General features: G+C 34.2%; 1 protein-coding gene across 1 annotated transcript in view; it reads right to left on the bottom strand.

Annotated features, from left to right (window-relative positions):
* Positions 1-27,833, bottom strand: part of LOC150108197 (BAI1-associated protein 3-like) — a 709,720-nt gene that overhangs the window by 19,805 nt on the left and 662,082 nt on the right. The window contains exons 30-31 of the mRNA XM_090390426.1: positions 21,239-21,277; positions 6,349-6,472 (exon numbers count right to left, since the gene is read on the bottom strand). Coding sequence (XP_090246552.1) covers positions 6,349-6,472; positions 21,239-21,277 — 163 coding nt within the window. The remainder of the gene's footprint in view (positions 1-6,348; positions 6,473-21,238; positions 21,278-27,833) is intronic.

The raw sequence follows: 27,833 nt of genomic DNA, 5'->3' as shown, positions 1-27,833 counted from the left end.
TTCACAAAGTAAAATGGGTGGTCCTTCTAAATCAGTCTGTTCGGGAATATAATTTCCTTGTGTATTCAATCCATCTTTCCGTGATTTCTTTTTATCCATTAGAATATGGTCTTTAATGACACTTGCATGATTTGCTGTATTTGTCTTGCTTGTCATTTCTCTGATCTTTTCATACATTTTTCTGCTTCTATGTTTTCTATCAAGGTTTTCTATGTCTGTGCATTTATTCTTAATCCATTCCTCTTTGGCTTTCCTGCATTCTTTTTTTTATTTCTTTATTCATGCTTTATTCTTTTTTTATTTCATATTCAGGTTTGTTCTTTAACTTTTTTCTTTGTTCCATCAACTTTAATATTTTTTCATTTATCCAAGGTTTATTCCCTTTCCTTTTTAATTGTGGGAGTGTATTTTTGGCTGCTTCATTGATGCTATTCTTGAATGTTTGCCAGTTCATGTTAATTTCATCAATTGGTGTTCTATTTTCTGTGTGAGTTGTGGTGTCAAACTTGTTAAGGGATTTTGTGAATTCTTTTATAAAGCAGTCTTCTTGGTTGTTAAGTGAGTCTGAATTATAAGTTTATCTTATGAATGATTGGCTTGGTATCTTAAGTTTTATTTTGATTTTTTGCAATCACTGGGTTGTGGTCCCAAACTCACATATAATAAACACTTAGTAAGAATTGTATTCTTTTTTTTTGTCTTCCATATTTTAGCATGGCAGAATCAAACATTAAAAGCTTGTCATGAAGTAACTTAAGATTTAAGTAACTTTGCTTTTGTATACTGAGAGCAGTTGACTTCATCATAATGAAGTCAACTGCTCTCAGATAATTACTTTTTACAACTCCTAAGATAATTACCAAATTACTTTTTACAACTCCTAATCTAGAGATAAACTTTCCTGTAACATCATTTATTTTTCTGAACAGTCTTATTCTACCCATAATATTGCTTTTTTGTTTAGATGTTTTTCCTTATCTTTTCTAGCTTGTCTTTGGAAATCTACACTCAGTTGTCTCTTTGTTTTTCTAAAGTTTCATATTTCTTCTTTCCTCTGCTATTTGAATAGCTTCTTCTGACAACCATTTACAATCTTTCTTTCTAGTTGCCTTATTTAGAGTCTTCTTTGCTGCTTCTATGACTGTACATTTTGTTTCTTCCCATAGTTCTTTTAATTCTCTTCCTGTCTTCTATTTTAAATGTTTCATTTATAGGATTTAAATCAAATGTGATACTATCTACTAACACCCCCCAAATCTCTGGTTTCATCAGTTTCCTGGAGTAGAGTTCCATCAGTATGGTACACAGCTGGGAATCTTTTCACCCCAAATGTATAATCTAACACACTTTGCCACATTAAACTGATATCCATTGTCTTTTTTTTTTCCATGTTGTCAGTCTATTTAAATTATCCTGCAAAATTTAAACATCATCTTTAATGACTATTATTCTACATATTGACAAACAACTGAATAGTTCCTTTCAAATGTTAATGTAAAAATTAAATAATTGTCACCCAAGAACAGAGCCCTGCAGCACACAACTAGTCATAGGCCTTCTACCAGATTCTACCCATGAATAAACTATTTTTTGGTATCTCTCTGTCAGTCACTCTCTTATGCACTTCACCAACTTTATATCCATCTCATGTGCTGCAATTTATTGATTAGAATTCAATAAATTAGTGACCATGAAATGTATAAGCAGATTAGCCAAGTAAATAGGAAAAAAGGTGATCATTATGGGTGATTTTAATTATGACATTATAGACTGGGATGATGAGATAACAGCTGGAAATAAAGAAAATGAATTTCTCTTTCTTGGATCTGATGATCTTATCATCCAATCAATTGAAATGAGGACTTCTGTGAGAGGATACATGTGCAACTACAGGGCTGGTGATTATGAAAGCTCAGGAGACGGCTCGCAGCTGTAGAATGAGGAGTTGGATGGAAAGAAGTTCAATACTGCTTGGGTGATATTCAAGAGCTATCTAGTAGAAGCAATGTCTAAATGTATTCCATGGGTCAGAAGGTTAAATAAATAGGTGTGAAATAAACGAATGCAAAGATTAAACATGCAATATAGAGGAAGAAGGCATTATGGAGGCAACATAAGATGAGTGATAATAATCACTTCCATGAGTACAAAGAACAGGCAAAAAAGGTGACTCAGTTGGTAAGGTGAGCTAAGGTGCAGTATGAGCAGAAGTTAGCTAATAAAGCCACAAAAAAAAAAGACTAGGGAGTTTTTTAGAGATACATAGCCAGCAGAATAAAGAATGCTTACAGAAGGATGATACCAGGTCACTGAAAATGGTATAAGGTTGACCACTGCAAAGGATATAGTTGAGTTATTAAATGAGCAGTTCATAAAGATGTTTCATCCTTGTGCAAGTGACATCATACAGCGTTTCAGAGTAATGGAAGGAAAGAAGGAGACTGATTGCGAGTGAACAAGAGGGATGGAGAATTGAGAAAACTTGAAGTTAATAATGCTGCAGAAAATGATCTTGATGATATATCACCATGTGTTTTGAAGGAATGTGCTAAGGAGATGACATCTGCTTTGCCATACTTATGATACATATTTATATATGTAGAAAGTTTTTTACCTTGGGTATACTATACGTTAAAGATACCAAGTAATTTTATAAACTTGGGTTTATAAAATTGCTTGGTATCTTTAATATATATATATATATATGAGCCTTACGTTGGGTCAAGTTCTTCCAAAGAAGTAGAAAGAAGGCAAGATTGTACTGCTTCATAAGGGAGGTGACAAGCTTTAAATTATGGGCTAATTTATGTCAGGTGTTGTGGTTAAAATGTTGGAGGGGTTAATGAGAATCAGGACCTAGTATTGAGTTGATAACAGTGGTATTCTCTTGATGGACAGCACAGATTTGATAAAGGAAAGTCATGTTTTAGTAATCTGCTTACTTATTATAATAAGGTGACAGGTGCATTGGACAAGGGAGATAGATGCACAGTAGTATACTTAGATTTAACAAAGGCTGTTGATAGATTGCCACATAAGTTGATAGTTAAACTAGAATGGATGAGCTTGGATATTTGATTAGTGCACTGGATTGGAAATTTCTGGCTGATAGGTATGAGCAAGTTGTGTATGGGGGGGGGGGGGGGTAGCAATATCCCAGAAGAGAAAAGTCACTAGTGGTGTGCCTCAAGGGTCTGTTTTAGGGCTATCTGTTTAACCTGTATGTTAATAATATTGAGGAAGGTTTCAATGGGGATATTCAGTTGTTTGCAGATGATACAAAGTTGGTAAGAACTATGAGAAGTAGGGCAGATGTTGTGGCCTTACAAGAGGATTTGAACAGACTGATTGAATGGGCACATGAGTGTGATTATCATTTCAGTATTGTAAAGTGTAAGGTTTTAAATTTTAGAAAACAAAGGTGGGATGTAGAGTATACACTTAGTGGGATACATTAGAGGAGGTGGAGGAAATAAGAGATTTAGGCATTATGGTGGATATAGGGATGTTTATAGGACACATTTTTAAAACTGAAAAGGCAACACAACAAATTCTGGTAATGATGCAGAGGATACTGACTTGTAGAAGTAAGATTCTGGTTCCATTGTAAAACGTCTTTAATCAGGTCATATATGGACTGCTCTGGGCAGATTTGGTCACCTGATTTTCAAAATGACAAAGGCATATTATGGAAATGGTCTAGAGACAATTGACTAAGGTAGTTTCTGGTCTGTGTAATTTTGAATATGAAATGCAATTTACAGAGTCTAGTAGATAGGAGGAGGAGGGATAATATGATAGAGATATACAAGTTGGTAAGAGGTTGTTATAGAATCAATGTTGAAGAGGATTTTCATAGGATGGTGGGAGAGAGGGAAGAACAAGAGGTCATCACTGGAAATTGTATAAGGGGAGTGCAAGCAAAAGAATGAATGATTGGAATGCATTGTGTGGTTATGTGGTGTCTGTAGAGAATGTGAATGTATTTAAGGCACGGTATGATGTGCTGTGTGTATGATGGGGACTGTCCATGATAAGTCTTTGACTTCATGGAGGTCTGGGGATAATAATAATAAAGTTAAATGCAAATTCATATGAGCTTAAAATATTTTAATTGTATTAATTTACTGCTTCTTTCAATCTCTTGAGGATCTACTGTCTCAAGAAGTTATTACTACCTACTCTGTTAGATGGTGGTATACAGATTCTGACAATCTTTGTTTGAGTTAGCATCTAAAATAGTAACAACAATAAGCAGGTGTTTGTGACTCTTGAAAGGCTAATGAAGTCTGAACATTCTGAAAATCTTTGTTTGAGTTAGCATCAAAAATGGTACTAGTTATGCAGAGCATAATGGGTGTTTGTGACCCCCCTTGGAAGTCACAATGTCCTACATTTGATGCTTTACCCTTTACATCCAACTGCAACAATTTGTTGTTATCTACTGGTAAGTTTGATGAACACAGTCTGGTTCAAGATCATGTTTGTTCTTTAGAGCAGAGAACAGGATTATGTAACACTTACGTCCACACACACTAAATGTATGACATGTTTACAACCCTTTGTGGGTGGGATTCATATAAATAAAAGCAACTTTCATTGAGGAAATTAGTTGTTGTTGTTATGTTCCATTGAGTCATTTTCGACTCCTGGTGATTCTATGAACAAATGCTCTCCATTCAGATCCATCCCTAGCATATCTTTCAGAATTTCCAAGCACATTCCAGTTGCTTCTTTAATTCCATCCACCCATCTAATTCTTGGTTTGCCTCTTCTCCTGCTTCCATCAACTTTAGCAAGCATCATCTTCTCCAGACTGTTGTTTGCTCACATACTATGTCCGAAGTATGACAATTTTTGCTTGATGATCATAGCTTTGAGGGAGCAATCTGGCTTTATTCTGTCTGTCACTGATTTATTGGTTTGCTTTGCAGCCCATGGTATTCTTAGTAAGCGTCTCCAAACCCATAATTCAAATGCGTCTATCTTTCTTCTGTCACTCTTTCTCAGAGGTCCAACTTTCACATCCATACAGTACCACAGGGATACTATTGCTCTCACGATTCTGATTTTTGTTGCGAGGCTAATATCGTTATCTTTAAAGATCTTGCTTAAATTTGTCATTGCTTTCTTTCCGAGTAATAATCTTCTTTTAACTTCTTCAGTAAAATACCCATCTTTATCAATTCGGAATCCTAGGAGCACAAAATTGTTAACTACTTCCATTTTCTCCCCATCTACTTCAAAATCATTAAGTTCACTTGTTTCGATAACTTTTGTCTTTTTGAGGTTAAATTTAAAGCCATATTTAGCACTTTTTTCTTTAACTTTCATAATAAGTTCCTCCAAATCTTTGCATTCTGTTAGCAAGGTGGTATCATCTGCATACCTCAAATTATTAATATTTCTTCCATAAATTTTAATTCCAACTGAAGACACCTCCAGCCCTGTATTCGCTGTACAAATTAATCAGGTACAGATATAAAATACATCCTTGTCGCACCCTTTTACCTATGGTGAAATACTCAGTTTCTCCAAGATCTGTTTGGACAGTAGCTTCTTATAATAAAGATTCCTTAGAATGATAATGAAATGCTCTAGTACTCTGTTCTTAACACATTCCCACAGTTTTATATGTTCTACAGAGTCAAAAGCCTTACTATAGTCAAAGAATCAAAGGTAGACATTCTTTTGATATTCCTGTGCTCTTTCTATTATCCATCTCACATTGGCGATCTGATCTCTTGTTCCTCTGCCTTTTCGAAATCCTGTCTGTTCATCTGGAATTTCTCTCTTCATGAATGGTTCCAGTCTTTTCTGAATGATCTTAAGTAAGACTTTACAGAACTATAGCACTGATTTCTCATGCAAGTAATTTTTGCACTCTCTTGCATCACCTTTCTTCAATAAAGGTATATAAACTGATTTTTCCATTCCCTAGGCCATGTAGTTATGAGGAAGTTAGTATCCATGTGTATATTAAAAAAAAGAGCAAATATAATAAACTGTATTGTTGCAGATCATAATTTTTGTTTGTGAAACTGCCCTATCATTAATGTAAATTAATGAGGCTAAATTATTTTTTGCTAATTTAAATTAATAAAAAGTACTTTTTAGTGTTATTATAACTCAATTTCTTGAAGCCTCTTTCATTTCAAGCATGACTATTTTTAGAAAGTAAACAAAACAGAGGCAAATACCTCTTGGACAAGATATTAATTCATTAATTTAATACATACAGAAACTGCCTGCTAGAACACACCTCAATGGAATTATTATATATATATATTTTTATTTAATGAATTAATATCTTTTTCCATTTCATGAAATTAGCAAAATGATACTTACTATTCAAAACTTTCATCAAATAAAGGAAAAAGTGTCTTCTTGTGTACTTTTGTTCTTTGTTGTTGACAGTTAGGGAAGTAATGTCTAGGTCTTAATTCAATTATTACAAAAGGATCACTGAGACCTGAAATTTCAGCAGAAAATTATGAGCTGCTGCAGCACATAAAAACAAAAGATAAAACTGTAGTAAGCCTCAGCAACACCTTTTGCAACTCCAGCAGCAGTGGCAGAGTACTGAATTCACTATTACCCCCCTGCAGCAATACTCTGATGTCATTTACTAGTAAGTTCAATTAGTAATAATAATAATAGTATGATTATTATTAATATTAGACCTTCACAAAGTCAAAAGATTTATTGTAGGAAATTCCTCTCCCCCACAATTACCAAACGAGGTCAGAGATCCATGCTTTAAAATCATCCACCATATCCACACTCTCATGCAATACATTCCATTCACCAACAACTCTCCTTGTAAAGAGACATATTAATCTGGTAACAATCACTTACCAACATACATGTCATAATCATATCCCGCATTCTCCTCTTCCTAACGAAGCTCTGCAAATAACACTCCCTTAATCCACATACCACAGACCAAAAACTACATTAGTCAATCATCTCTGGAATATTTCTAATATACTTTACTGTTTATCTGAACTTCAAAACAAAGACCCTCCAATTAACCAATCCCTGCACGTCAACCGACTTCTAGTATAGTGGCATATAACTGTACTTCAATTATCCAACTTTTCAGTTATCAGAATGGCAAATTGCCTCCCTGATGTGGCTGGATAAATAGTAGATTACTGTATAACCTCATCCTCTCCCACCTCATGAAAATCAAGTCACCAAATATCATCATAATAATCCATATGTGCAGCCTAATCAAGGCCTTATATGATGAAATCAAAACCTCTTTATCTCTGCATATCAAGGTCATCCTCATCATTGCCTTAATCTGATGTGATGTCCTCACAATTTTAGCAACGTGATCCCTAAAATTCAGATCCCTGTCCACCATCCACTCCCAGATCTCTCATTTCCTCCATTTCCCTCAAAATTTCCACACCATTTCATCCCATTCCTGCCTATCAATTTCAAAACCTTATCCTTTGCAAATTAAAATTTTCATAACAGATGTGCATCTCCAGTTAAATCTGTCCCAATATCATTAACATTCGAGGTAAACAATAATGATTCCAAAACAGACCACTGCAGCAGATCACTAGTGAATTTTGGGAATCCCCCCCCTCCCCCATACAGAACTGGTTGATACCTATCTGACAGTTAAATCCTTTCACTCATGAACCTAGTATGAAAATCCATCTGGTCCAAAGATTCAACTTTGTCCTTCACAAAATCCAAATGTATATGCATCTTCCTTATCATCATCTTGTAGTTCATAAGTGTACTGATAAAAATATGATCTCACTTCCTTCAATGACTGTCACAGAGAATACTGCTATTACTAATCCAGTTCTGCCTTCACCAATCTCTTCAACATCTTAAATACAACTCGAAGCATATGGATTGACCTATTATTTGTAGTTACAGGCCACATGAAGTAGAACAATTTTACCCTCTTTATACCTCTTTTCACTCCTTTGGGATATCATAGTGTGTGTGTATGTCATAATGAAATTCCAAGAAGTTAACTGCATCCTTAACATGCTGCTAACAAGTCTTGCAACTTACCCTGTTCTCCTACCTCATATTTAACTTACTCTTCTTCATATGCTTCCTGCTTGCTCACCATCATCATATGATGATGGTGAGCAAGAAATGGTGATGAAGGAATGATAGAGACCATCCTCTATCATTCCTTCTTTATACAAGTTTCTTATTATATCACTTATGAGGATGAAATACTGATGAATTATTCACTAAATACCCTGACAATATCCTATGCAGTGTTAACCAATATATAATTTCCATCCATTAACATCATGTCACAATATTCAATCTATTTTCAACTAGCCACTATTGAAAGAACTCTAAGATTCTTTTTGGCCTAACTGGCTTAAGGATAGCAAAAGTTCATACTAAACTTTTGCTATCCTTACCAACAACTCACCTTCTTAGCTTAGTCTTTGTTCTCATCATGCAACTAATTATTACTGTAATTTTTCTTGTGCTCCTCCACAATGACTTCTCCCAGATTGCATGATTATTGTTGTCTTCATTCATTCATCCATTTTACATCTACATTATTTAGCCTTTTGATCTTGGAAATACATTCAGACATTGCTGCTGTTACATAGCTCTTGATCAGTGCACAAGCAGCATTTATCCACTTAACTCCTCATTCTAGCTTCACACTGTCTCCTAAGTTTTTCATAATTAACAGTCGTGGTTCCACATGTATCCTTTGCTCATACCTTCTTGTGGCTGGCCAACCAGGTAGTTGCCTCATGGTCACTCTTATCAATTGGAGGGAGATACAATACCCTATTTACAATCATACCTCTCATGTTGTGATCAAATGTATGATTATCAACGTGTGCCCCTGTTATATACTTCCAAAGATATTATTATTATGATTATAATTCAGGTCTCCATAGGGTCACAAGACTCATTGCGGGAGGCCTAAGCTAGAAAACACAAAATCTGTCATACCACAACTTGAACTCATTGACTGAATGTGCTCTCACCCTTCTATCAGGCAGTGCAGTCCATGATTCAACCACTCTCCATGCAAACAAAGCACTCCTCACCCGCTTGCTATCACAGCTTCCTTTCGTAACTTCCAGGGATGGCCCTTGTCCTCACTCCTTCCCCCTGTTCCACCAAATGAAATGATACTTTTTGAAATTGAGACTTTAAACTGTTGAAGAGGTAATTACAGGGTTGACACTGTAACTACCTCACAACAGCTTAAAAGTCTCAATCACATCACCTCTCCTCCTTCTATCTACCAAACTCTGTAGTCCACATTCCCTCAGCCTATCTTCATAACTAACATTGTACAGTCCTGATACCATCTTTGTTATCTGCTTCTGCACTCTTTCCATGCTTATTTTATACCCTTCAAATCCTGGGGACCAAATTTGAGATCAATAGTCCAAGTGTGGTCTGATCAAGGCTTTATACACTGGAATGACAACTCCTTTATCTCTGCGGTCAGCTCCTTCTCAGTATTGAAGCAATCCTGTGGGTTATCTTCACCACCTTTGCAATACATTTCCTGAATTTCAGGTTTCTATCAATCATTATCCCTAGATCCCTTGCCTGCCTTACCTCCTTTAATACAGTTCCTCCAACAGAGTATGCAGCATTCCATCAATGTATCCCAAACTTCAAGACTATATTTTGCTGCATTAAACTGATACCCAAATTCATTAGTCCATCTGTCCAGTTTATTCAATTCCTCTTGCAGGACTTCCACATTTGTACTATTACTAATAATCGTTCCTAGCTTCACATCATCTGCAAACAACTGAATATCCCCCTAAAATCCACTGACAATATCATTGATATAAAGGTTAAACAATACAGGTCCCAGTACTGAGCCCTGTGGGACCCCACTTCCTCCTTGATATTGCTCTCCCATACACAACTCTCTGATACCATCAGATAGTCAATCCTGTTCAGATAACCAATTCACTAACCTGACATCTAAACCCACATGCTGCAACTTAAATATTAGCTTATCATGTGGTACTCTATGAAATGCTTTTCCTAGAGTACCACATCCTGGAGAAGTAGCAATCATATTACTAAAGCAAGAGCTCCCCTTAACAAATCCATGTCAACTCTCAAGATATCATTACACTCATCTGCCCAAAGCTGTATGTGATCCCTCACTCCTTTCTCCAAGATCTTAACAACTATGGATGAAACACGAACTGGTCTACAGTTTGATACTTTTAGTCTGCTACCACTCTTATGCAATGGCACTTGCTGCATTAAACATTATATCTTACCCTCCTTCCACTCCTTGGGTACCTTTCCCTTGGCCAGACTTTCATTGAAAAACCAGGTCAAAGGAGCTGTCAGTTCTTTAGCACATTCTCTCAAAACCTGTGGTGAAATTCCATCCAGTCCCACTGCTTTATTTACATCCGCAGTACTCAGTATTTGAAACACACTCTCCTCTTGCACTTCTAAACCTCAAACCTGCCCTATCCCTCTAGTATTAAAACCTACTTCTCCAGGATGAAATACCCCAATAAAGTGTTCAAACATCATTCTTCCACAATCATTTCTCCTCCTACTAGCTAACACTTATCTCACAAGAAATACTTAAGTACTTATCTCACAAGAAATTCATAACTTTTATTCTCAGAGGTCATCTCATAATTAAAATCACCCATAATTATCATCCTACTCGTGTGCACTAAGCCAATTTGCCTGTACATCCTTAGTGTGACCTTCCACATTCCCTGGCTTATAGCAACATCCAACTAAATATCCCTTCCTGTCAACTTCCAGCTTGCATCAAAACTAATGCCAATATCTTCCCCATGCATACCCACCTTGTGTGGGCATAATTCTCTGCTATGATCAACAGCATTCCCTACCTTTCTATTCCCATCAGGATATCATACACATTCAAAGCCGTTTCACTTATTCTCTTAATTTTTGAGTAAAAACAAAACAAAATTAGTGTAACAATTTCATCTCCTTTATTTCTAATACTTATGTCATTTATAAATAAACACAGCAATTCATTTTTTTTTGTGTGTGTGTATGACCCATCCCATCGATGTCACCTCTCAGCTGTCACTTCTAAAAACTTGTCCTCTCATCTTTATCCCTACTTACCCCATATATTTCCTTAGATTCAACTATCCCCTTGCATCCCAAGCCATGCTATTCCAACACAGTAAAACCTCGATATAACGAACTAATTTTTTGGCGAGGGGTGTCTGTTAAATCCGAAAGGCCATTATATAATAAAGTAGATTTTCCAAATGCGTATATTAAAAAATTGACAAATTAGCTAATTTGCATGTTTTTACTTATGTAGAAACTTATATAATTAAAATTAAGTACTGTATCTATGAAAAGTTTAATTTCACAGGAAAGTTTTCTATATGTAAATTTTAATTTCACAGACACTCCCGAATCCAAATTTTGAATGACTTCTAATTTTTGATTTAACATTAAATTAACTCTTTTCTGTTTGTCAATATTTTAAGATTAGGGTTACAAAGATCTGTTTTATCATTCATACATATCTAATTTTAAATTTATATTGAATAGGTCTATAAAATGCAAACGTACATAAACCATTCACTGCGAGTAAATAAATGCACACTACTGTGCGTGGCTTAGCACACATCGGAACATCGGCTGGCATGCATTAAAACTGCTGCAGAAAGTCATGGTATGCAACAAAAGAACCAATTACAGCACGATTGGTGTGATCACATGCTCACACATGTGATCACAGTGTTTTTCCAACATATGGCCTTGTTAAAAATAACAGGAATTTAATAACAAAAAATAATCTGTTAATTTAATTATAAGCAAATCTTGGTTAAAAGCATTTTAAAATTAACAGGGTGTTAATTTTCACGTGACATTTGGACTGGAAATTTTGTCCGTTCAATCTGAAGTTCATTAAATCGAGGGTTTACTACTGACCATCCCACACATTTACTAGTGCTTCCAACATCCACTCCCCTTATGGCATGACATGTTTTCCTCTCCACCCAATTCCCTCCTTGTTTTCCCTTTTCATCCTTGGATTCCTCTTTTCTTATCCTCATCTCTTATACTGCTCCTCTGCCTTGCAGTCTCATCTGTTATATCATCTCTTACACCCATAAATGTGGCATTCACATAATTCATTACACTCCCTTCCAGCAACAGTCTCTCTCTAGTTGTATCACACAGTAAATCTATTTGAATACAATCTGTCACTTTTATATAATTCCATCCATCCTGAAAACACATCCTGCATATTAATTGATTACTCCTTTCTCCTCACATAGCTCTGCCATAATGCCATTCATGAATTTTTCTTTCCATCTCAACTCATCATTGTCATACCTTTCTTATTTCTTAATACAACAGTGTATTTCACTCCTTTTCTACAACCTCCTGATTTCCCCTCCTCAGATTATCTTTCTATCTAACCAATCATTTGTTCCCACAACCATCATTAACTCTCATGCTCATTTACTCCTCATATCCAAAGCATCAATCACCCTTTCATCTTCCTTCCTGGTAAATAGATCTTGTACATGCCTTCTTGTTCAATGCACCTTGATAATGAAATCTACATACACTGCCACTCTTTAGTCATTCATTATCTCTTTTTCTCTACCTTCTTTCATTCTATTCTTTTGCTCCTTTTCGTTCGCATCCTCCAAATGTTTCATCTCATTTCGCATAATACTTTGTGTAATATTTCATCTGGTTGAACTTATTTTTCAAATATTGCATTTCTTTCACTCCACACTTGCTCTCTTGCATTCTGACAACCATACTCTCTTTTGTATTGTCAATTACACTCACTTTTGTTCTCTTCCCACAATCATACTTGCTTTTGTCATCAGTCTCATTCATGCTTATTCTCAGTACTCTTATTTTTCACTTACTCTTCTGAGTCTTACACTTACTCATTACCAAGTTCATTGAAGAAGGTACTATCAATATCTGATGCAATAAAGATATGTATATTAAAATTAACAGTAAATATAATGATAATGTGATTGTCATAGATTATCATATAGATTTCCTTAAGAAAATAAAGGAAATCCATGTTTTAAAGGAAAGAGAATTTATTCATGCATTATCTGCTACATAAAATACTATATAAAAACACATTGAAATGCTATATAAATATGATGCTTTAAAAAATAAAAAATGTTCATATGTAATCTTGAAAGTAGATACAAATTTGTTCATCATTATAAGAATGCATGTACCTATTATGCACTTTAGGAAGTGCATAATAAGAAAAAAAAATGCTTTATTAAATTACGGTTACTTGGTTTAATTTCTTTTAAATATTTTACACATCTGTACTACACTAGTGGATAGTTTCTAAGTGGTACTGAGGCTTACTAAGTTTTTACAAAAAAAAAAAAAAAAATATAAACTAGAATTTTGGTATGCATATGCTAAAATATTACCTATCACATAATATTTACTGATGAAGTAACAGTTTTAGCTTATATGAAAAGTAGAAACTACTGTTGCCATGGAAGTTGATGTCAGGAATATGCTGATTGTTCTAACACATGGTAATAATGCAAGTAGAAGCAAAGTTCAATGGAAACATTAATATTAATTTTTATTATTCAGATTTCTAATGATGGTTCTACACTTCATCATGAAAGGCCAATGCAAACCTACACAATCCCATCATACATCTACTTAAACTGATTCACTGCTAATGTACTCATGTCAACCCCTCTGGCAATGTGATTTCTTGGACAATTCTGATTGTCCAAGAAATCACATTGATGCTGAAAAACACACTGAAGAATATGGATAAGAAAATTAAAAATGCCAAGAAATTATATTCTTGGTTTAATCCAAGTGTAAGCAAGCAAAGTTTGTGCCTGAAGTAATTTCAGGACTAGGCAACTCGTATATAGAAGCTAATGACTTCATATCGCTTGCATTTGTATCCCATAGCCGGCAAAGGTTGGTCGATTGGTAGAGCCTCTGCTACTAATGGCTCAGTTAAGTAAGTTTGAGTGCGGTTAGTAGTTGGAAGGGGGCCAATCGTTCGATGCTGTCGGCACACTCTCCCTCGATGAGTCTTTGGACTCCCTGGAGGTGTCAAAAATAATAATAATAATAATAATGCAAAGCACATATTCTTACAGGCATGTATAATGCATTGCATTATGGGAAGGATACTTGCCTTAGTATCCCATAATACAAAGCATATCCTTACAGGCATGTATAATGCAATACATTATGGGAAGGGTCATTACCCAGAGTTTGGCTCCCACTGATGAGATCTCAGTAAAGGTTGAAACTGGTCTGGGTAGTGACCCTTGCCCTTCCCATAATACATAGCATTATAGATGTCTGTAAGGATATGTGCTTTGCATTATGGGATACTAAATGATGTGAAGTCATTAGCTTCTGTATATGAGTTGCCCAGTCCTGAAATTATTTCAAGCACAAACTTTGTTTGCTTACACTTGGATAAAGGATTAAACCAAGAATATAATTTCTAGGCATCTTTAATTTATAGTATAACCAAGTGGAAAAACTTCCCACATATGGGTAAGAAAGTTATTGTCCTCTCTTTCTCTCTCTCCCTCTCTCTCTATATATATATAAGACTTTGATCCAAACTCATCTTGACTACAGTGGTTAAATCTGGTCGCCAGAGCTTTGTTTTGATAAAGTGGTGTAGCGAATTCAGAAAGACAAGATGGCGATAGGAATATCTACTATGATGACAAATTAAAGGTTCTGTAGGTTGCAAAAGTTGGCTCATGAGCAGAAAAGAGGAAATATGATAGAAACATATGTTATTATGGGGATTTTATACAATAGATACAACTAAAATATTCAAAGCATCATCCCTGGAAATTAAATAAGAGTGCATTTAGCAGGAATACAAGGACTAGATTTTTTTTTCTTGGAGCGTGTTGAATAAGTGAGATATGCCAGAGGAAGTTGTGAATGAAATGTACGACTGACTTTAGGGGGAGTTCTAATAGGCATTATGTGAATAATTATTAGTGAAGGTCTCTTGTTAACTTCTTAGAACTTAATAGAATGAGTGAAAGACCCTTAGAATGAGTCAAAATGCTTTGAATATATTATATAGAGGTTAATAGTAACTATTATTTCATGAGGACAAATCACAGCACAAGATGAAGCCATTCATTAAAACAGAAAGATATGTTACATTTTAAGAGGTACTTAGTGCTGACTAATGAAACTGGGATGATGAGAAGGATGAACAGCTTATATTAATTCAGAAAGGATTTCTGGAAAGAAATATGAAAAACAGCAACAGAAGAATGAATAGAGTGAGAGGTGGTTATAGTAAGACATTGGGTTAGGTTAGAAAGAGGTGGGTGTAATATGGACAACTTCCTTTTGATTTACAGTATTGTTAGACAGGAATACACAAAAGAAGAATGAGTAGGATCATGTTTCCTGTAGTTTGGTAATTAGAAGAGAGCTTGCTTGGTTAAAAAAAAAAGGGTTATTATTGTGCTGTTTATATAGACTGGGTACTGATGTTGTCAGTATTTTATACTAAAGCACCATATAATTATGGCTTTCACTTGATAGTTGAATTCTATGTTAATGGACTTGTCAACATATACTATAAATTACCTAATACTAGAGAGAAAAACAAGAATCTGTCTTAACAGACAGACATCTTTCTGTCTCTTTTAATAAAAATATAGGCTTGCTATTGTAAGATAATAGTGCTGCTATTCTCCAAATATATTCTTTAAAAAAAAAATGTAACGATACACTATGTAGCAGTACAAGTATGATGTTGTAAATTATAAAAGACAGAAAGAAAACTGTACTGCATACTGGTTTCACTGAATTTCTGTGTATAATTGCTGATCTTAAACAGCAGTCCAAATATTATGGTGATTATTCTTCATCCATGTAATTGATACTCATCAACAAGAAACATGCTCACAAATAATAAGTAGAAATGAAGAAGAATGATAAGTAGATGACTGCTTAACATTCTTAACAAATTTAGAGAAAGATTCATAGCATATGTCTTACTTCAGATGTGCATATTTCCTTCAAAAATTCTTCAGCCACATTTGGCAAGTTTCAGTTTCTTTTTATTCAGCTGAGAAGGTAATAAATATAATTTGCTTATGAAACATCACCAATGATTTCATTAGTTGTTTTAGATATTTCTTACAATTTTAATTTCAGTATAATGAGTTGGTTTGTGGATCTTGACAAGGACAATTCTCTTAAATAAGGACAATCAAGTCCAACCGCAGTCATGATCATTAACCTGAATGTCTCCTTTGACATTAATAACTCATAGATCAAACCAATGAACCTTGGTAAAAATTTTCACCTGCTTAATCATTACAAATCTGCATGATACAATAATTCTCCATACTCAAACTTGTTTTGTATCTCAAATGTAGCTTTCAGTTTTCTTGTACTTACAAATGTCATGCTCAATATTTGACAACAGAGTGCATACTGACAAAAAAGCAGTGGTAAAATAAAAAATCTAGAAAATCATCATCATCACTTATGCAAAGAAGAAATTTGTTTATTTTATCTGTTTTCAAAGCTGCTCATTCAGTAGTTATTGACAATGGTTTGCAAACTAGAAAATCATTTCTTCTGTATTTTTTAAAAGCATGGTACATACTCCTACCATGAATTTTACCCTTGCTGTATGATAAATTCAGTGAACTGCATAAAAAAAAATCATTAAGGTTCCTGCTTCTGATCAATCAAATCACAATTCATTATTTTTATGCAGGACATGATTGCTGTGTGAGAGACGTGTAAATCTTGAATAGAAAAAATAATATCACCTTTGATCTTGAAAAAATGAATAATCTGCTTCCAGGAATACTTCTTTCAACATTTTCTCAAAGGCCTTTATGCTCCATTATATTTTGTGGCTTATCTGAAAAGGATCATCACTTGAAAAAAGAACTAATTTAAGTGTATTTTCAATATTTAAATATTGTGCCTTTGTCATTAAAGTGTGCCTTCACGTTGCACAGTGAAAATTTGAAATTCAGTGTCATTAATTATGGATCTAGGAGACAGATCACCAATTTTGTGGTTTTATTTATTTATATTTTTTTTTCTGATATAGATATATTATTTTTTTCTGATAAGAGGCCATGTTTATAACATTTTAATTTTATAGTTTTTCCTTCTTACAAAAAATCAGAGGCCCTTTTCTACACTACAAAAAAATCTTAATATTATTATTATAAAATCTGATATAAAGCCATTGCAAAGGTATTGCTGTATTGTTATAATTGTATAAATGAACATAACAAAGAACTTCTATAGCTCAATTAGAAACTATGATATCCTTTTGACAGAAAAGGATATCATAGCATCTTTTGCATCCTAGACAGGATTTAAATCCAGAAAAAATTTGGATTTAAATCCTGTCTAGGATGCAAAAGAGCTTTTATAAAGGCTTTTCAACTGACAATGAGTTAGCCATTCTCTATGTGGATGGCAGGATTTAACCTCCTGAAAATTCAGGTTTTTCATCCCATACAGACAAACCAGCCAGAGAACAAATGCAATTTACAGACTAAATACATTTCAACCAATAGCAATATACTGTTTTAATAAGATGGACCATACCCTGTCTGTATTAGTCTCACTGCACTTTAGATGGAGGTCTGGTAACAGTAATACTGACAGTTCTTAGCAGTAGCTTTCTTAGAGCATCAAATTTTATTATTGTTATTACACCTTTTCATATATAGTTGGCATATATATGGAAGGTGTAATAATAATAGTGGAAAGACTCATAGTGGGAAGTTCATTCAAATGACAACATATTATTATACTAGATCTTAAAATCCTTAACACTCCCTGCATTAATGGCATATTTCTGTAATGAATTCCATTCACTCACAATTCTCCATATAGAAAATCTACTACTCACATCCCTCTTCACCACACTCTTACACAACTTCCAGGGATGGCCTCTGGTTTTTCCCCTTCTTGCCTTCCACTCTTTTTCATAATCCTCTCTGGATTAATGTGATAAAATCCTCTCACTAACAACTTAAACTTTCTATCATATCACCTCTTTTCCTCCTATCCACCAAATTCTGCAATCCACATTTCTTCAACCTCTCTCCATAGCCAGCATTGTCGCAGTCACTTGTCTCTGAATTCCCTTCAATGTTTTCACATCAAATTGGAAACCAGGTGACAAAATCTGAGTGCTATAGTTCAAGTGTGATCTGACCAGTGCTTTATATAGTGGCACAACCACCTCCTCATCCCTACATGTTAGAGTACTTCTTATCATAGCAGCACTAAAATGTGCAGTCTTGGCAACATGTGAAATATGCCATCTAAACTTCAGTCTTCTGTCAGCCATCACTCCCAAAACTTGAATCTCATCTACTCTTCCTACAGTAGAGCACCATCAATATAGTATACAGCCTTATACTTCTGCAATCCAAAATACACACCTTGCACTTATTAATATTAAAATTACAACCCTGCTCCTTTGTTCAAGTCAAAAGTTTATATTCAAATCTTCCCGAAAGGAATTAACATTAGCAGACTTATAATTTTCTCCAACTTTGCATCATCAGCCAACAACTGAAGATCCCCAGTCAGTCTACAGGATATATTATTTACAAACAAGTTAAACAGCAGGAACCCTAGAGCATGCCACTCATTGCCCTCCTTTTCTGAGACACTGCTTCATCATACACAACTTGCTGGTATTGTTCAGAGAGAGAGAGAGAATCACCAATCCATCTAAGTTGCAGAGGATGGAAATACTATCTATTTCCATCCTCTGCAACTTGTACACTAACTTATCATGTGGTAATCTATCAAATGCTTTTACAAAAAAGACAAGAATATCATTGTATATGATTCTCACATATCTAACACACTCATTACCTTATTGTGAAAGGCAAGTAAATTGCTAAAACTGATTTGATCTAAAATTGATGTGCAGATGTTGTGGCCTTACAAGAAGACTTGAACAGATTGAGTGAATGAGCATGGGAGTAGGTATGCCAGTTCAATGTTGCAAAATATAAGGTTTTAAAATTTAGGAAACAAAGATGGGATGTAGAATTTATGCTTGTTGGGGATACATTGTTGGAGTTGGCAGAAATAAGATCTTGGAGTGATGGTGGATAAGGATCTAAAATTTAGAGGACACATTGCCAAAATTGTGAGGACAACACAATGAATTCTGGGAATGATGCACAGGAAACTGACTTGTAGAGTCAGTGTCCTCTCTGCAGTTAAGGATATTCTTGTTTCATTGTATATAAGGCTCTGATTAGGCCACACATGGAATACTGTGCACAGATTTGGTCACCTAGTTTTCAAATGGATGAAGATGTTGGTAAGGGTCCAGAGACAACTGACTAAGGGAAAGGTTGAGAAGATGCAATTTACAGAGTCTAGTGAGGAAGAGGGATGATATGATAGAGATGTACAAGTTGGTAAGGGGTTGTTATAGGATCAATGTCGAAGAGTTTTCATAAAATGGTGGGAGAACAAGAGGTCATCCCTGGAAGCTGTACTGTATAAGGGTGTGAAGAAGGGAGCAAGAAGCAGAATTTTTTGCATGCAGAGTTGGAATGACTTGCTTGAGAGTGTGGTGTCTGCAGAGAATTTGAATGCATTTAAGGTGCAGTATAATGAGCTGTGTGTATGATAAAGAGACCTCCTAGATGAGCCTTTGACTCATGCAGTCCTAGGGTAATAATAATAAAGTCTTGATCAATATTCATTTTTTACTTCGTTTTTTAGAACAAACCAACATTTGTTCATTTGTGCCCACAACTACCACTAATTCTGATGCCCACTCTTTCCTTCTCTGCAAAACATCAATTATATGTTTTTACAAATAATTAATGCTTTTTTCCACCAGGAAAGCATGTTTTGTGTACTTTATTCATCATCACACGTTTAATGATCGAGTCCCTATATAATGATATATGATTATCTTTTGACTCTTTCTTCATAATTCATTCACATCAGCTAATCTCTTCTATAGATGTTTAATCTCATCTTCCAGATGCTTCATTTTAATTTTCATTTTCACCAACTCTTGCCAAAGCTCTTCTATTATGGTCCAGAATCTAGCTCCTATTTCAAAATGCACATATTAATACTTTTTTTTTTTTGCATATATTAATGCTTCCCTGCTTTTCATTAACCCATTTTTTCACTTTTTTTTTTTTTTTTGGTGCATACAGAAAGCAATTTTTGCTTCCTGTATGCACCAAATTTTTGCAATGCATCCACTGGGAAAAATTCAGGGCAGAACTTGATCTTTGTGCTGAAGCTTTTGTTATCATAGATGTAAGCATCTTTATGGATACTATTTTCAGAAAGCAGAGGAATTAGGAACAAAGAAGTGGCAAAAACACAAATAAACAAACAAAAATGCCAACACTACTGTAGGATACTTATGTCCAGCATGAAAAAAAATCAAGCACAATTATATGACAAAAAAGCCACAGTATATGCTATTTAAAAACACTTTTCTTAGTACAGCTCAAATATACTGCTATGTTCATTCAGGACACTAGGATTATGATTTTATGATTTTGATATAAAGAATATAGACTGTGCTAAGTAGTATATTATATCCCAATCATCTGCTGAAAAAATATTTCATTAAAAAAAATTATGATCCAAAAATTCAATGCCTGTTATGATTACATTTAGTGTAATAATGTTTTATATCCACAACACATTATGTATTTAAATCCATAGTGGTCCAAATGATTTCTTTCTTTTTAATGAATACCACCCGTGAAAGGTAATAAAGCTCATATATTAGTATTAGTACTATGGATGGCTAGGATTTGATTATCCCAAATCCCTGTTTTCAAGACTAAACATAGAACTTTTTTCAAGCTACTTCAGTATTCTGATAAGCAGGATGGTGGCCTCATGCTGGTAATGAAATTTCAAAAGCAAATTCTTACTGAAGGATATCTGTAGATCTCATCATCATTTTAAATCTTCTGGTTACATTGTTTACTAAAATGTATGAATAGAAATGTTACAAATATGAAAGTAATATTATTTTGAATGACAAAATTTGAAATATATTTTATTTCAACAAAGGATTATTCTTTCAGGAAATAATGTTCAACTTATATTTCATTTTGAAAATATTTTCTCTTGTTAGGTTTCACAAAACTGAATAGATGTAAGATAAACATACACCATTGATTAGCTTCTGTAATTTTAATGGAAGTCTTACCATTAGGATCAAGAGGTATCAGCTCACGGGAATTCAGTACTACAGAGAAAGAATTACATTTAATTAGTAATACTGGTTAAAGAAGAACATTATTTAATGTGTATTTGCCTGAATTTAATTTAAGTACTAATTTTAATATAATATAATTTATATAATTAATATAATTTTAATTACAGTATTTATTTTAAATACTAAAAAATATTTTAGTACTTAAAATAAATCTATCAGTGCAATTAAAAACAAAACGAGACTGAAACTTTTCTGGAGAGTTTAACAATCGGCAATTTGATGTAAGTTAATTTTGAGGATGTTTAGCAACATTTATCATCTAGTGTAGTGGTTCCTATAATTAAACATCTGGTAACATAGTAGTGGGAGCCAATGAAACTAGTTATCGCATGTTTTGATATGTTTAGAATGAAATGAATAACTCTATCTGAGAAGATACTCATTGTAATTGGTATGAAGATAACAGATTTTTTCATATAGTTTTTCGTACAGATTTTTCATATAATCATATGTGTAGCAGAGAAGGAAATTATTTATTTTACAAATATTTCATCCTACATATTAAGATGTCATTAATTATTATTTACATTTTCATTTTAAATTAATGTTCAGCCCAATAGTTTTTAACTTAACAAAAGTGGAATTATGCCTATGGAGGGATTCAAATTTGGCACATGTGCTCTACTATTCTATTGTTCAAATTCTTTACTGTTGTTTTTCACTCATACTGATGATGTCTTTGGTCTTATGATGATATCATAAGACCAAAGTGTTGTAAAATAAATATAGTTTTCTACTGTGGCACATGTGATTGTATAATTAAAATAACAGACTGTAAAATAGTTCAGATAATCATCCAGCAACTGGTGTACTGAGAAAAGAAGTGTATTACCATTATTAAATTAAGTCTGCACACAATATCGTCATAACAATCTATTGAAGTTTTGAGAAAAATACACGCACAAAAAAAGATTATGGCAAGCAATGCTGAGAGGGACATTGATTTGCAATAACAAGGAAGTTATTGTATCTCTTTGAAGAGTCTTGATACAAGAGCATCTGGGCTACTATGATCAAGATCAGTTCACATAGCATAAGAAATGGAAGTTGAAAATGTATAAGAGGTAGATAACTAAGTTGATATCAGAACTATGAAATGCTGAGTATAAAGATTGTTTAAAAGAATGTTAACAACAAAAAATTGGTGAACTCTCACAGGAAGATGATGTGGGAGTGACATACAGGTTGACTAAGGGATTGTAAAGGAAATTGACAAGTGAAAATTTTCAATATGTGGAAAACTGAAAAAGAATGTGGGGAAACACTTCATACTTGGAAAAAGAAGGAGGATGAGATGAGGTTTGCTTAGTAAGAGTATGATAAATAGATTTTTTTCTCATAGCCAATAAATAAAATGTACTGCAGAACAGTAAGGTGTATTAACTTACTAAATAATAAAGTAACACATAAAAACCACAGTGATATCTTTATTTAGTAAAAGGACAGATATTTCGTACTAAAATTAATAGTACTAAAATTAATACTTCAGTGTCTGTAACAGTAATAGGAATGGAATACAAGCAAAACGTTCAGTGGTCCAAATATAATTGTTACCGCATGCTAGGAAATAATAGAGATAACAAATTTAATCTATTAAGATAAATGTTTTTTACATAAGATAAAATTTCGGACAAACTGGCCATTGTTTGGAAAAAAGAATAAAAGAACATCAATATTATATTGATTATAACAAACCTCTGAATTCTGGTCTGGCGCAGCACAGTATTGACTCTATTCATAGTGTCCAGTGGGATAAAGCAGTTCTCCTCCATAGATGCAAATTCAAATACGAAAGCTTATTCAAAGAAAGTTGTGAAACTACACTGACCGAATTTAAATAGAAATGACTGTATGTCTCTCTCAAAGATCTGGGAGACTTTTATCTTATGTAAAAAACCATTTATCTTCATAGATTAAATTTGTTATTTCTGTTATTTCCTAGCATGCGGTAACAATTGTATTTTAATAGGTGATCCATCGAACGTTTTGCCTGTATTCCATTCCTATTACTGTTACAGACACAGAAGATGTACTATTAATTTTAGTACGAAATATCTGTCCTTTTACTAATTAAAGATATCACTGTGGTTTTTACATGTTACGTTATTATTTAATTACTATGCCACCGATTCCACTAAAAATCAGTATTAACTTACTGTTCTGATTCCTATCATAAGGAAAAGTATGATAGATTGAGTGGACATTAAACAATGAGTCTTTGAAAGAACCTTGTAATGATATTTGAAGATCTCTTCACTTTGAATTTTTTTCTTCCTGTTCACAAATGAGAATCAAGTAAACAGTCCTAAAATGCTTCAAACAACTGCAGGAACATGTGAATAACTGAGATCTGTGCTTTCATGCATAGACCCCCCCCCCACAAATATTATTCCTATTTGAAGGGGGTCTATGTGTTTTCATGCATAGACCCCCTTCAAATATTATTATTATTATGGGCACCAGACTACCATGGAGTCAAAAGATTTTGAAAAAATAGTGACCTTTTTTCACCATTGGTAAAAAAATGGTGTTATAATTTTTTTTATATGTTAGTTTACATACCTATATTAAAGCAGCCAAAAGACTTAATGCAGAGGCCTTCCACTGTCACATGCAAAGTTAATCAAACCATGCCTTAAACTCACTCTACATGTGCACACTTCCCATCACCACTCTCAGCCAATGAATCTCATTCACCTACTGCTCTTGGCAAAGAACATGCTTTCTCACCCTCCCTTTCTGGTTATACCCACCTTATACAGTTTTCAGGGATGGCCTCTTTTTCTACCCTTGCCTCCATTCATTCTATGATAAAAACGCTTCCACATTAACTTGGTACCATTAAAAATAAGTTACGTATGACAAGGGGGTGTACTTAAAGGAGAATGTGATGAAAGTAATATGCTTGATAACAGTAATATTCTTTGTGCTGGTCAACGTGGTTTAAAGGGAGGTTGTGTGTTACAAACTTGCTTATGTACTATAACAAGGTGATGAATGTATTGGACAACAGAGATGCATATACAGTGGTATACTTAGATTTTGGTAAGGATTTTGATCACCACGCCATAAGCTGGTAACTAAACTGAAGCAGATAGGATCGGATGACAGCTTAGTGAGTTGGATAGGCAACTGGCTCTCAGATAGGTATCAGCAAGTTGCACAGTATCCAGGAAGCCAAAAGTCACTAGGGTGGGCCACAGGGGTCTGTCTTTTGACCATTGTAATTTAATTTGTATATTAATGATATTGGGATGGGTTTAACTGGTGATATACAACTGTTTGCAGATGATGCAAAATTGGGGATAGTGATGAGAAATCAAGCAGATGATGTGGCCTTACAGAATGACTTGAATAGATTGTACGAGTGGGCATCAGTATGGAACTGTCAGTTCAATGTTGCAAGTGTAAGATTCTAAAATTGGGATGCAAAGTATACACTTGTTGGGGGAGACAAGAGACTTGGAGTGGTGGCAGACAAGGATTTAAACTTTGCAATTCAACTTTTAACTTTAAAACTGCACTTTGAAAGTGTGTGACATAGCAACATTGAAATGATAAACTCGTTCATCTTTCGAGGTAGGCAACTATTCAAATCTTTTGCAACGTTACATCAGAATTCTCTGAAATTGCTGTTCTCACTTTAGCAGCATTAGCAAACAACTGAACAGTTGCTTGATAATCTTGAACTATTCTGGGAATGTTCCTGTTGTCAGACTCCGGTTCAATGTCCAAGTCAGGGGCATTGTCAACTTCCTTACAAGTTCCCTTAATATATGTGGCAATATCCCATGTAGTCACACAGCCTCGTAAACATCATGCTTACTAGGAATTATAGACACATTAACACAAGAATATTTTAATATTTGCCAAATATTTCAGTCTCAAACTAACAGACTATCTTCAGTGGCTACATAGGAACAGTTTTTAACAAGGCAGAATACCAACAATTGATCATTCAAAGGTAGAACGAGCCACGTGATGTTACGTTGCTAAGCATTAAAGAGAGGAAAAAATTTCATCAGAGTGATTATTAACTTATAGGTATTAATTCACAATTTCATATAATAATCTTAATTTATAAATAACGTTAGGACTAATGTAGGAATTAAAAGTCTCAATTAAAAAAAAAAATTTAATGTCTTATCGAAATGACCGTATATCCTTATCAGAAATATGGGAAAGTTTAATCAGGATAACACATTAAATTTTTTTTTTCTTTTTAATCAGGACTTTTAATTCCTACATTATCATCATCATCATCAAATTCCTGCCATGTACCCACAAGGGGTGTACAGGATATGATAGTACTACATGAAAAAAGTATATCATTACTAACTTCCTATCTACAATTGTCCTCCAAATCAGTCTGTTACTTATCTTATATTTCTATCGCCTAAGGCAGCACTTCCCAAACTGGGGGCCGTAGGTTTTGTTGAGGGGGGGGGCCGTGAAATAATGAAAACAAATTTAAAATGTTTTAAGACTAAGTAGATTTTTTTATTTTAAAAGAAACGTATTTAACTTTTATTATTTCTTTTTTGTTATTTTTTAAATTGTAATGGAAAAATTCTCACATTAGTGTTGGTTCACAAACTTTGCTTCCTGAGTATTTCGCCGCTTAATGAATATTAGTAAATATTGTTTATTCATATGTTTCATTTCAAAGCAGTGGTTAATTGTATTTACTTCGAATGCTCTTCAGGGAAGCTCCAAACCTTCCTGTCCCTTTCATCACGTGTCCGTAATCAGGGACTGTTGATATTGACTTTATATACATATCAAAACTCGTTTTATATTATCACTGTCATCCGAGCTAGTTTTCTGTTACCAATAAAAGTTTCGCATATACTTCACACATGAAAAAAAGCTTAAACAAGTTTATGTGGGGAGATAGTAACTTGCTTGCAGTGGTAAACAACACCCCTCCCTAACAGCCACTATACTGCAGAGGCAATAAATACAAGTACTTTTATTATGCCAGTGAATAAGGTATGAGGAGTCTGTGTAATATATTTCTCAACAAATAGTGCAATTAGAGACAACTGGGATAAAAACCCACTAATTAATGAATCACATGTCCCCTCATACAGAAACTATGCTGTATAGACCGAAACAAAACCATATGTTGCATGGGCAAACACAGTATCTAACTAAAAACTATTGTTATTAATTAGATGTGTGTGAGTTCGATTTCCCAAGGCAGCAATAAAATTCAACCGAACGTGTTAAAACTAAGTAATATATATATAATGAATGTTATGGCAGTTTCACATATGGAATTCGTTTGAAGAGAGTTAGCATTTCAACTCAATTGTCAGCTATGCTTTTATCTTTCGGTTGCACAATCTTTTGTTAATACCGCACCAATCATATTGCACGTTTTAATAAACAGACTGCCTTTGCTGTCTGTTTCGCGTTAGGCTTAATTACCGTAAAAGGAGAAAAGTCACAAAAGTGAAAAATGTTCCTGGTCCGGGGGATTCCCTTATTCAGGTAATATTCACTAATTTCATGTTATCAGTCTGTGGTGTGCCAGTATTGGTAAGTGGTGATATTATTTGATCTATTCTACGTTAAAAAATTTAACCCTGAGATGGATAAGTGGTTGATAAAATATAAAAATAAAATATCCCGGGAACAATCTGAAGAAGCAGAAACAGACTAAAAAAAAAAAAGGACAGTATTTCATATTTTACCAGAACAGCCCGCATCGTCTTCAGAACCAAACGGTAAGAGTCAAAAAACCTAATATTTGCACTTGATTTTTGCAATATTCGCTGTGTATGTTTTGTATTGAATATAAATACAATAAATATTATAATAATATATCTCTCTATTACGATTTTGTTTCGAGTGGGGCCGTGAAATATTTTAATTTTTGCTAAGAGGGCCCTGATATCCAGAAGTTTGGGAAGCACTGGTCTAAGGCACTTTACCATATCAATCCACCTATATCTTGGTCTTCCTCTGGGTCATTTTGCTGCCAACCTGGCAGCAAAACGACCTTGTTTTGCTAATTAAAGATTAGCAAAACAACACTTGTTTTGCTAATCTTTCCTCACCCATTGTGTTTAGGTGACCATACCACCTGAGATTAGCTTTGCTAACACATTCCTGGATGCTGACAATATCAAGTTCTTTCTTAATATCCTCATTTTTAATATGATATTGCCATTGATGCCATCTGTTCACGTCTATAATCTTTCTCAGGACTCTCATATCTGCGGTCTCTAGTCTTTGGTCAAGTGTTTTACTTCTGACCCAGCTCTCAGATCCATAAGTTAAAACTGGTTTGAACACTGTCTTGTATACAGCTAATTTAGTGTTCTGACTAATTTCTCTCTTATTCCATATGAATTTATTCAACTGATTTCCTACCATACCAGCTTTGTTGATTCTGTTGTCTATTTCTATATTTAATTTACCATCTTCAGTAAAAATCGTGCCTAAGTACTGAAATGTTTTACTTGTTTCACAGGTTCTCCATTCACAACACAGTTGACATTTTTTATGATTCTGCCTA

The sequence above is a fragment of the Typopeltis vanoorti genome, chromosome 3, assembly GCF_054136105.1.
Source record: "Typopeltis vanoorti isolate ZY-2024b chromosome 3, IOZ_Tvanoo_1.0, whole genome shotgun sequence".
In the NCBI taxonomy this organism is placed as follows: domain Eukaryota; kingdom Metazoa; phylum Arthropoda; class Arachnida; order Uropygi; family Thelyphonidae; genus Typopeltis; species Typopeltis vanoorti.
Note: the sequence above shows the minus strand (reverse complement) of the source record. Positions and strands in the feature narration are given on the sequence as shown.